This window comes from Panthera pardus, unplaced genomic scaffold (assembly GCF_024362965.1).
Source record: "Panthera pardus isolate Hobbes unplaced genomic scaffold, ASM2436296v1 HiC_scaffold_24, whole genome shotgun sequence".
NCBI classification, from domain to species: domain Eukaryota; kingdom Metazoa; phylum Chordata; class Mammalia; order Carnivora; family Felidae; genus Panthera; species Panthera pardus.
Genome location: NW_026526810.1, coordinates 64,976,101 through 64,988,801, shown reverse-complemented (window position 1 = coordinate 64,988,801; position 12,701 = coordinate 64,976,101). Strand labels below are relative to the sequence as shown.

The 12,701-nt window shown below is 41.0% G+C and overlaps 2 gene segments (V, D, J or C); both read right to left on the bottom strand.

Moving 5' to 3' along the window:
- Positions 1–421: 421 nt before the first annotated feature.
- On the bottom strand, positions 422–2,275 carry LOC109255657 (T cell receptor alpha variable 13-1-like). The segment is given in 2 exon segments: positions 422–1,805; positions 1,968–2,275. Coding segments are annotated over 2 exon segments (387 nt in total).
- Positions 2,276–7,491: 5,216 nt separating this feature from the next.
- On the bottom strand, positions 7,492–8,329 carry LOC109255663 (T cell receptor alpha variable 22-like). The segment is given in 2 exon segments: positions 7,492–7,958; positions 8,146–8,329. Coding segments are annotated over 2 exon segments (489 nt in total).
- Positions 8,330–12,701: the final 4,372 nt, after the last annotated feature.

Here is a 12,701-nt window from a genome sequence, read left to right as displayed (position 1 = left end):
AACTCAGCCAAGAGGGATCATTCTCACCATACCAAATCACCAATTATATCCATCTTTAGGAAGAATATGAGATATCTTGAAAATACCCTGCCCTTGAGCAGGGTTGGGAGAATTAGGGAATTAACTATTTATGCAAATTCTTTCCTTACATTGATTCTATCCTCAACACTAAAAGAATTACCTTAAAAACACCTGCACAAATAATGTTTAATTCCATCAAAACATGAAGCAAGTTATCTACACAATAAATGTTAATCTAAATGCCTTCCTTCTGCAATCCACTAGTAAGACTTAAGTAAGGTGCATGATGAATGTATATGACAAAAATTCCCACATATCCCACAAAGAAAGATTTGAGTCATGAGGAACAATAAAAATTAAGTGTCTAGGAATAAGTTCTTTTCCTTAAAACAATGGAATTTTATTGAAAAAGACATAGATAAACAGGTAAATACTATATTCTTCAATAACCAAAGACTTTTAGTTTATTCTTCACAAGTTATAAATTTAATGTAATCACAAAGCTTAAATAAAAATTCTAAATAAATAGCAGAATTCACCTTTTCCTTCTTTCATTAATAAACATCTACTGATGATCAACTATGTAAAAAAGTTTGTGCTATATAAAAATTATTAAAAGATACAACTTTCCCTTCTAAATTATTTGTGTATAGATATAAACACATACTAACAAAATTTTGAAGAGTCTAATTCTCCACTCAAATTCTTGACTAAAACACTTCTGCTTTTAATTTCCCTCAAACACACATAAAATGCATACCATCACTGGGCTCTCAAGAAAATCCCAAGTCACATTATCTCAACAAGCAAATAATCAGAACACACAGAAAGGACTGTCAAATATGCCAGAAAGAGAGAAGAGTAAGGAAGTTAAAATTATAAGTGTGACCCTTGAAAATCTCTCGTGGAGCTATTAAAACTCAGGTGTTAGAGGAGAATGCTCAATTCAGGATATAACATTGAGTGGAAAAAATCAGAATCCAAATTACATTAGGATTTAAGAACAGAGTAAATGAAACATTGATAATAAATTAGCTGGGTACACAATCAATTTCACACTTTGCTTTTTACATATTTTCTATATTTAGCACACAATGTTTTATAACAGAACAAAAGCAACATCTGCAGTACTGGAAAGATAAGAGTTGAAAGCTAATGCATGACAGGAATGTGACAATTTACCAAGAAGTTGTTTGTATGACAGGAGTCTGAACAGCAAATGTAAATCAGCTTTAAACCTGAATTGCAAAATAAAACCTTACTAACTCCCTTCAAAAATCCAATAAGCAGCAATGATTCAACAAAATGTTCTAACCCTGTCTGGGTCATCTCGATCCCAGTTGTCTTAAGTTATGCTTTAATGTCTAACACATTAGCTTCCGCCTGCAGACAAACAATAGCACAAACGATCTACTTGAAGTTCTGTGTCAAAGGACAGGGGTTGCCCAGTCACAGGTTTGGGTGCAGGCAGCAGGTGTCTGGGACGCAATGTGCACTTGCTGCACAGAAGTAGACAGCTGAGTCTGCAGGCTGGGCGGCTGCGATGTGCAGGGACAGATGCTTGGCCGTCTTATTCAGTAAAACAGTGAGTCTTTGGTCTTCTTTTTTGGCCACACTTGAACGAATGTCTATAATGAGCTGGGGACCTTTTCCAAGTTCTTGCTTATACCAAGGGAAGTAGTCTGAGACACTGTCTGAGTAACTACAGGTGATAACAGAGCTGTTTCCCTCCTGGACACTCAGGGTGGAAGGACTCTGCTCCACATTCTCTCCTCGGCTGAGCCCTGTGCAGAAAGAAAAGGTCAGAGAAAGGAGAGCAGTTCCCGGGTTATTATGCTTCAGAATTCCCCTTTTCTCCACTACCTGGAGGCAACCTGAGTAAAGCCAGTCTTGACTTCTCAAGACTATCCACTAATTACTCTGTTTCTCATAAACACTCAACTCACAGTGCAGTGGCAGCCACAAGAGCGTGATGAAAGCCCCCTCGGATGTCCTCATGGTTCCTCCCAATTACAATTACAATCACTTTCAGAATTGCCACCTCCAGCCAGCACAGCTACTTCTAGTACCGGCCCGCCCTTCTTTCCTGCATCAGTCAGAGTGGTTTCCCACGTGTCCACCAGCCAATAAGAAGACGACTGTGCTTCTGCCAGACCTGCTCATGCAGATGCTCTACCATGGACCCTCCGCCTGGTCTGCGGCAGCTCAGGTGCACCCTCCTGTGGTCACATCTGTACTGAACTCACTGGGGAAAACTTTCTTCCCCTACCCCGTGCCTCTGAGGGACTCAGACGCATAATGGCAGCAATACGTCAAACAAATTACATCCTAGACCAGAGACTAGATGCACAGGAAGAATGTAAACATTAAGATTTATACCTCTGCACACTACTGAGTCACTGCTAAGTTCAAAAGAGTAGATCCTGTTGCTGTTTATTCAATGATGGGCCTCATGTACATGTTTGAAACGAGGAAGGAATCATGATTCACTGTCTTAAACAAAGAACATAGAAAAACTTCCCTTTCTGCCAAATCTACCAGCCTCATTTGTCTGTTATGGAGAAAAAGTTTCCTAAAAGGAACATGTAAGCCAAAGAATAAATATTTCAAATGTCTCAAATGTCTCTTATCTCTGACTCTGCTCCTCTGAGCTGGTCTTGCTTGTGACCTGGCAATCTCCAGACAAGTGACATTACCAGCAGTCAAAATGCGGAATCTTCGTCAGTTAATATGACTGTCATAAAAATGTCAATGATAAAAGAGCAGGGGGACAAGTCCATGAGTTAGGAAGCAATTTGACCCATAGACTTGGTTGATTTGTCATGGGAAATCTGACATGCCATAAGAAATCTACTCCTATTGCTACGTGGATTATATACTGCAAAGTATTGGGGGAAAGAATAGAAATTCTCACAATACATGGGGCTTCAGTTTCAAAACATGGGGCGCCTGGGTGGCGCAGTCGGTTAAGCGTCCGACTTCAGCCAGGTCACGATCTCGCGGTCTGTGAGTTCGAGCCCCGCGTCAGGCTCTGGGCTGATGGCTCGGAGCCTGGAGCCTGTTTCCAATTCTGTGTCTCCTTCTCTCTCTGCCCCTCCCCCGTTCATGCTCTGTCTCTCTCTGTCCCAAAAATAAATAAAAAACGTTGAAAACATGTAGCTATATGTAAATTTATTCTACAGATGTTTTTATTTTCTGATATCAAAAGGGTTTCCAGGTCCTAAATGCAGTAAGTGACTCAAATCCTTAGTGGAGGTTCCTCTAAAGTTTAAGCCAACTCTGCTGGCATAGATTTCTGCTGCCTTGGCCAAGCTGAACCACTGCTGGTTCAGATTCCATACTCTGTCATTTTTCTCTCAAACTCCACTGCCATGGAGAATTTCCCCCAAGATATTGATAAAGTTTTTAGTCCTGTAGATTTTCTGTAAGAAAGACAATCTACAGAAGCCTAAATATTGCCATGGCTGCCCAGAGGCGGAGTACAATTAGCCTACTGATCCTGAGAACTGATCCCTGAGAAATCAAGACTGCCTCACCTACATTAAGTGGAAGCCCTTTTCCTGAAATGGTACTCACTAGTCCTCTGGAGTTTTTCAGGATAAATATAATCCTCATCCACATTTGACACCCTTAAAACTTTAGGGACAACTCCCATGAAGAATCAAAATCAACATGTTAGTTTCTTTGTAAATATATTTGTGTGTGTTTTCATATGTAAATTTTCTCTATGTTAAGAATCCTCCTCTATTTACTCATCCATCCTCCATAGAAATAATTCCCAAATCCTTCTTTGGGTGAATTTCTCTCTTCTTGGAGACATATACTTTAAGTCAATATTTTCCCTTTTGAGTTATGTTATCCAGAACTGAACGTTATAGTATAAGTATGCTCTATTTAGCACAATGTCCTATATATGAGCTGTAGCACAAGAATAATCATCCCCTGGGCAAAATTCATAGCCCCATGATTATTTCATTGAATATTGCCTGACTCATCATCAAAAAGTGTTGACCGGGAAAGGCTTTTTCTAATACCTTCATGGACGGCCAGCTGCATGAGGACAATATTCCCCCGTAGTCTCCCGATAGCAGTGATTACAGTTCATAACAATGTATTAGTAATGCTCTATATTCACATCTTGCCTTCAAGAGATGTCCACCTGGGATATACATATATCTGCTGTTTTTAGGAAAGTCCTTAGAATTACATGTAGATGTTAACATGACACCAACACCTTTGGCTTCCTCTTCCAGAAACCAGTGAGTGGGAGATGAGTTTGCTGGTAGAATAACAGTGGTTCAGCCTGAGTCTTCTTTCCTGCCCAAGGTGTCAGATATTTACACAAATTGCAACTCTCCATTAAGGCAATTAAACTGATTGGACTACAGCTCTCCCAGACCCAAACTGCAGAGATCTAAGTGGCTGGGCTTGCATTAGACACAATCTCTTTACCCAGCAGGATGGCCCTGCAGCATGGAGGCAGGGGCGAGAATGCCAAAGAGGAAGTGAGGAAACCCAGTTTCTTTCCCAGCTCATTGACCACCTAATTGTTCCATAGTGTCATCTTGGATACAGCCTCTGTTTTGTAAAATGAAGTGGACTAAAGCCTTTCTAAGGGCTCTGCCAGCTCTAAATTTCTTTTATACTATGTAACAAAGCAAATATTTTGAGGACTGGCTGCGAGCCATGTGGACTGGTGTGAGAATGGGGAGAAATGGCCTGCGTTGTGGAACCCCAAGCCCATTTCCACAACCACATGTGATCTTGTGGGTCTGAGGTTGCTCCTAACCAATCCTAGGGCCTCATCAGAAACAGAGACAGAGTCTTCAGAATAAGATCCTCTCTGGGTTTTCTTTTCTTCTGGGAGACCAAAGACAGTTCAGGGGGGATCTCAATCTGTAGGAAAAAATGGAATAAAATGGAACTTTACTCACTCTGTATAAAATTTACCACAGGCAGGGGCACCTGGGTGGATCAGTCGGTTGGGCGGCCTACTACAGCTCAGGTCATGATCTCGCAGTCTGTGAGTTTGAGCCCTGCATCAGGCTCTGTGCTGACAGCTCAGAGCCTGGAGCCTGCTTCCGATTCTTTGTCTTCCTCTCTCTCTGCCCCTTCCCTGCTTGCTCTCTGTCTCTCTCTCTCTCTCTCTCTAAAAAATAATAAACATTAAAAAAAAATTTTTTTTTTAATTTACCACAGACAGTGAGATGGTGTTGGCTCCATAGTGGATGAGCTTACTCACACGTATGTAAAGCAACAAATACTTTCTCATACAGCCTGATTGCTTTCTGGCTTCTAGTTCCCTTATTCCAGTTTAACTTGGGTGTTCAAACTTCCCAGGCAGAGCTGGCTATGTAATTGGTGGCACACAATGAAACAGAAAATTTGTGGCCCCATGTTTCAAAAACAGAAAGAAGTATTACATTATGTAATAAAATATAAAGAAAGCTCTCTTTAAAAAAATCTTCTTACTTATCAGGGTGCCTTGGTGGCTCAAGGGTGCCTGGGTAGCTGAGTCAGTTAAGCATTTTGATTTGGGCTCAGGTCATGACCTTATGGTTGAAGGATGCAGCCCCAAATTGCACCCTGATTGGGCTCCGTGCTGGTCATGGAGCCTGTTTGGGATTCTCTCTCTCTCTCTCTCTCTCTCTCTCTCTCTCTCCCTCTCCCTCTGCTCCTCCCCCCACTTATGCTCTCTTTCACTCTCTTCCAAAATAAATAAATATTTTTAAAAATCTTTCTACTTATAAAACACAATAGAACTTATAATAATACATAAGCAAAAACATAAATTTACAATATGCAAAAACATTGTTAGAAAATTTGCTAAATAAAAAAAGTTTCCAGGGGTGCCTGGGTGGCTCAGTGGGTTAAGCATCTGACTTCAGCTCAGGTCACGATCTCGCGGTCCATGAGTTCGAGCCCTGCGTGGGGCTCTGGGCTGATGGCTCAGAGCCTGGATCCTGTTTCGGATTCTGTGTCTCCCTCTCTCTCTGCCCCTCCCCTGTTCATGCTCTGTCTCAAAAATAAATAAACGTTAAAAAAAAGAAAAGAAAAAAAAAGTTTCCATAATACAATATACAATAATATTGTGGTAGTATATTTTTTTAATTTAAATAATATCAATCACATTTGTCATAAGATTAATATTTTCAGTTATATAAAGTAAATTGCAGGATTATCTTCACATCTTGGAAGTGGATCTGTGTAGTGGGATGGTATCCCAATACTTTTTCTTCCCCAATGAAACTACTCTTAACTGATATTTAAAAACGCAGTAAATGGTAGCTACGTATTGCTATAAAGTTATTTTGTCTTTTGTAATATAAAATGTATGAAAGTGTATTGTAAGATACCCAAAAAACCAAAAATGTTTCTATTTCTTAAGAATCAAATGCATGGGGAGCCTGGGTGGCTCAGTTGGTTAAGCCTCTGTCTCTTGATTTTGGCTCAAGTCATGATCTCACAGTGGTGAGATTGAGCCCCAGGTTAGGCTCAAAATTGAGCGTGGAGCCTGCCTGGGATTCTCTCTCATTCTTTCTCTCTCTCTCTGTCTATCCTTTTATCCATCTCCCATTCACTCTCAATATAAACATTAAAAAAAGAATCCAATGTATATTAATCTATTAAAATAGGTTAATATAATAAATATATCAAAACTATTAAATATATCAAACACTAAAAATAGAATAATACTTTGGTAGTGTAATATCTTGACAATAATAATATTTTTCTGCCTTGCTTTACTCCAAATTAATTTATTAGGTTCTCAAAATTTATACTCTTATTAACTTCACTTTAATCAATATAATTGAAAGCAGTATCATTGTTGGTAACTGTAATGCTACAGACAGAATTTCTGATAATTTTTAATTTTGAGAAGAATATTTCTGTCGTTGCAACTGATATTACAGACCTTAAAAAGTATTTTACATGCTATGACAAAAAAAGCATAGATATATGACAAATTAGTTGAAATATAAATAACGTAAATCTAGAGCTGATGCTTCTAGGGGAAAAATTTCTCTATATATGATTTAACTCTGAATACCATTCAGTTTCATGTAAATCTGAATTTAATTTTAAATGTAAATTTACACAGCAGCATTTTATTGTTTTCTCTAACGTTTTCTGTAACTTTTGAAAGGTGTATATGAAACTAAAAAGTGACTTCATGATTTGTATATAATTCAGAATGCTGGTCTATGCATCTTACTACATCTTAAGTTACAAGAAAAATTAATTTCATATTATCTTCTGTGTTAATAATGGGTTCATTGGATAAGTTCAAACTTCATATGAAAATGTTAGTCTTCTCCATTGAAGCTCTCCTCTTTATCTTAAATTTCTATTTCAAAGCCTACGGATCTTTGCTTTCCCATGTGGCAGCAAGTTCCAAAATCAGAGATTCTAAACATTTTAAGAACTAACATCCCTCCAATATGCTTTATGCAATGTGCACATACACACTTTAATTTTGAAACAATTTATTGGCAAGGTTTACCGCCACCAGCTTTGAGCCTGCAAAGCCCCAGATGGTCCCAAGCACGCTGTGCAAATGCGGCTGCACAAGGAAGGCTTCCTGGTGGAGGAGCCTGGGCTGGGAGCCCAGCTGCAGTTTGGGGACAGGCTGCAGAGCAGCAGGGAGCACTGTGCCTCCACAGCACACAGATAGGTGGCTGAGTCTTCCTGCTGGGAGGCCCTGATGTGCAGGCTGCTGTGCTGGTCCTTAGTGTTCACCGTGCAGTTCAACCTCCCATCCTGCTTCATCCCTGAAACTATGTAAAACAGCCGGGTGAGGCTGCCGCCTCCGGGGTTCTGTCGGAACCACTGCACGTTGGTCACCGAGCTGGAAAAATTGCACCTCAGGGTAGAGCTGGCTCCCTCCTGGAGGCTCAGGGCTGCAGGTGTCTGCTCCACGTCCATCCCTCTCACCCCTGCTTGGAAAGACAAAACCAAACACAAAAGAAGTCACTGCAGAGCCACTGAGGCAGTTTTCAAACCCATAGAGTATTCCCGGGAACACCCGCTGAGGGTGTAGACCCTGCAGGAGCTCTGTGCCAGCTCCCCCTCCACTGCGGGCTGTGAACCTCCCCCGCCCCCATCTGGGACGCCCCCACTCACAGCAAACCTGCACCCACAGAAGCCCCAGCAGGGCTCCCCGCTGTCTCTTCATGACTCCTTGTCTGGTCGCTGACGTGCCTTCACCCCTACTCTGAAGAGTGTAGAGTCTTGGGTCCAGAGAAGTTGTGTTGTCAACAGTCACCACGTCCCTCCAGAATCACTGAGCACCCATCACACCTGAACCCTGTCAGTCCCGGGACTGAGACTCCACCCACAGCGGCCCAGGGAGACTGCAGAGTAATCTGTCCAAAACTGTGCTTGCCAACGGTGCAGGGAGGTAGGGACGGTATTTCCAATATATGCACTCATAAGGGCTTTTTTTTTTTCTTAAAACATGTTATGTGAGAAATTTGTAGGTTAGTGACTGAGGAAAGGTGAATGATATTTCTAGAAGAGTCAGTGTCTCAGTGAGTTACACAGAACCTTGGAAATCATAGAGAAGAGTGACCCCATTTCCCAAATTGCATAGTTGGACAATGTGAGAATTCAGTTATAAGAAAATTCTGACAAAGGAAAACTAGCTGATAGCATGCATTTTGTTTTGTTTTGTTTTGTTTTAACGTTTATTTATTTTTGAGACAGAGAGAGACAGAGCATGAACGGGGGAGGGTCAGAGAGAGAGGTAGACACAGAATCCGAAACAGGCTCCAGGCTCTGAGCGGTAAGCACAGAGCCCGACGCGGGGCTCGAACTCACAGACCGTGAGATCATGACCTGAGCTGAAGTCGGACGCTTAACCGACCAAGCCACCCAGATGCCCCTGATAGCATGCAATTTGTATTGCAGAAGCAAATACAATTTCTTGAAATCAGAGAGATCTAGAATCCAATACATATAGTCACCACCTCCACGGAAAATGATTCCAAGGGGCACCTGGGTGGCTCAGTTGGTTAGGCATCTGACTCTTGATTTTGAGTCAGGTCATGATCTCATGATTTGTGAGTTCAAGACCAGTGTGGGGCTTCTCACTGAGCGTGGAGCCTGCTTGGTTGGGATTCTTTCTCTCCCTCTTCCTCTGCCCCTGTCCTGTTTCCTCTCCCTCTCTCTCTCTCAAAATAAATAAATAACCTTTTTTTAAAAAAAGACAATGATTCCAACCAGAATTTGGATGGTAAAAAATAGGATGTCTGCATAATGTCTACCCTGATTTAATTTCCACCTCTCTACCTCTCCTGTGCAACTCATGGGCACCTTGCTCACCCACAAAGCTGATTCTGGGCAGGCCACACAGTACTGGTCAGAGTAAATTCTGTCATCTCCCTTTCCTTTGATTTTTCTCCTTATTTTTATTCTGTTTTCTTCTCTCCATTCTTCTTCCTTCCATTCCCAGCCAAGATATATGAAAAGGTATAATACTGAAATAATTTCTAAGTCAGTGGTTTGGGAGGATTTTACTCAAAACAATTTGAAAATTGTAAACACATCATGGGACATTTTCTGTTGAGCTACCTCATGCGTGCCCAGAAATATTATTTCCATACTGTGCTCAGAGAATCACCCCCACAGTGGTGTATAGAGATATAGCCTACAACCTCTTGAAGTTTATATGGAATAGCAGAACTGAACACCTGAGGTCAACTTTACACAAGCACGTTTGCCCCTTCCCCCTCCCCACCTTTGCTATCTATAATTTGATTGACTTACATGTTTTCTGTTCTTGTCTCTTCTCCTACCATCAGAAAAAAAAAAAAAAAAAAAAAAAAAATCTTTTTTTTTTTTGTAAAGCCTAGAGTGCCCCCTAGTGGCCCAATACAGTCCACAAAGACCACTTCAGACCCCGCAATTCAGCAGGCACCCACCTCCAGCCCCATTCATTCTATGCTTCCTGATGAAGCAGATGATCAGAAAACAAAGTAACTGCTTAGACTGAGTGGCTATTAAAAGTGAACCAAATCCTACTTTTAAAATGGAATTTAATGGAGGTCAATGTCATAAAATAATTTGGCAATTCTCATCTTCTGTTATTTGATTTGTTTTACATGGCTCAAAAGACTTGCATAAACATTTGCTGAAGTTTTACCATAAATGAGGGAATTCACCAGGTGTTAGGAATATGTAAAAGGGATGAGACAGTAGATTTCAATCTACTGGGGAAGACAAAATACACATAACTAGGGTAGAGTCAAAGAATAGGACCCTAAGAGGAGTATGAACTAAAAAGAAATACTTACGTGTGGGGTGGTTGGACAAAGTTTATGAAGAAGGCGATTTTTCTCTATTTTCCTCCTTTTTGATGAGAGGAATGGAGGAAAATATAAACCTTTATAGGTTATTAGTTGTTACCTTATTGTTATTAATATTAAGGACAAGAATTCATGGGCACCTGGGTGGCTCAGTCATTAAGCATCTGACTTTGGCTCAGGTCGTGATCTCACAGTTTCTGAGTTCCAGCTCCGCATCAGGTAGCATTTGCCCCACTTTGAGCAGGCTCTGCTTCTCTCTCCCTCTCTGTCTCCCTCCTCTCTCTCTCCCTCTGTCTCTCTGTCTCTCTCTCTTTCTGCCCCCAGCTCACTTGCACCCTCTCCCTTTCTCAAAAAAGAGATTTCATGAATATGTAAATTACTACAGGAATGAAACACTACATAAAGACTAAAATCCCCTTTGACTACGACTCTCAATTCTTACCTTTTTATTATTCACCAATTTGACTTGATGCTTCCAGGTGTTTTACTATAGATTTACACACATGTACCAATACATGAATCCACAGAAAATATAAGTGTAGTTTTATTTACAGGCTTTTAATACAAAATGACATATATTGTGCATATCTTTCTATAACTTACTTTATAACCTCAATAATGGGGTGTCTGGATGGCTCAGTCGATTGAGCGTCCAACTCTATTTCAGCTCAGGTCATGATCTTAGGACCCATCCCCATTTCAGGCTCCATGCTGAGCATGGAGTCTGCCTAAGACTTTCTCTCTCACACACACACTCTGTCCTTCTCCCCGACTTTCTTGCTCTCTCTTAAAAACAGAAAGAACTGGGGCGCCTGGGTGGCTCAGTCAGTTAAGCATCCAACTTCGGCTCAGGTCAGGATCTCGCGGTCTGTGAGTTCAAGTCCCGCGTCAGGCTCTGTGCTGACAGCTTGGAGCCTGGAGCCTGCTTCGGATTCTGTGTCTCCCTCTCTCTCTGCCCCTCCCCTGTTCATGCCCTGTCTCTCTCTGTCTCAAAAATAAATAAAACATTTTTTAAAAATTTAAAAAAATAAAAATAAAAAATCAATAAAAAATAAACAGAAAGGACTTTGGGTACCTGGGTGTCTCAGTTGGTAGAGCATTCAGCTTCGGCTCAAGTCATGATCTTCAATTCATGAGTTCAAGCCCCACCTTGGGCTCACTGCTATCAGTGCAGAGCCCACTTCAGATCCTCTGCCCCTCTCCCACTTGCACTCTCTCAAAAATAAATAAACATTTTTTTCAAAAAGGAAGAAGGAAACTAAACTCAATAATAAATCTTGGATGTCTTATTATGTTAACACACATACATCCTTCTGTCGCATTGTTTTCCATGTTATGAATATACCACCATTTATACACCCCTTCTTCTACTGATGAAGTGTTAAGATGTTGACTTTTTTATTATGAAATATAATACAACAATAAGCCCTTCTGAGCATTCTTCTTTATTCACATGTTTCTCAAGGTGCTGAAACTAGGAAAAGTGAAGGAATAAACCATGAGGCTAGTAAATGAAAATGACTCCAGGCAGAGGGAAGGGCAGGGATGCTGTGCACGGGGACGGCGGCCACACACTCCCTTCTTCCCCACGTTGCTTAAGGGTCAAATGTATATCAAAGTGTTAGGATGTACCATTTACCTTAGAACTTTTTCAACACAGACAATAAGATATCATATATGTGTGCCACTTAAATTAAGCTTCAACTCTACGGAGAGGCAATGGCCCTCATCAAGAAAACAATTTGCAGAGGGGGTATCAGCTTGCATTGTGATGGAAAGCCATGGCACAGGAAACTACGATTCAGCTATCCACATCTTGAGCAATACCTGAAACATTGCTAAATAACAGAGCATGATGGATATTAGGTTTTTATTGGCAAAAGTAGTGGCATATTAAATACCAAAATGAATGTTAGACATGGGTCTTTTTTTTTAAGTAATCTGTACACCTAACACAGGCCTTGAACTTACAGCCCCACGATCAAGAGTTGCATACTCCACCAACTGAACCTGCCAGGTGCCCAGACATGGGTCTTTAAATAAAGGTATGTAAGATATATGTTTTGGCTAGAATATTTTTTTAATTTTTTAACATTTATTTATTTTTGAGAGACGGAGTGAGTCAGAGCACGAATGGGGGCTGGCAGAGAGGGGGACAGGGACACAGAATCCAAAGCAGGCTCCAGGCTCTGAGCTGTCAGCACAGAGCCTGACCCGAACCCACGGACCACAAGATCATGACCTGAGCCAAAGCTGATACTTAACCGACTGAGCCACCCAGGTGCTCCACTGGCTAAAATATTTTAGAGATACATCCTACTCTTTCACCAACAGAATATAAAATGTGAGGGTAGTCTGTTCCTTGAAACTTTA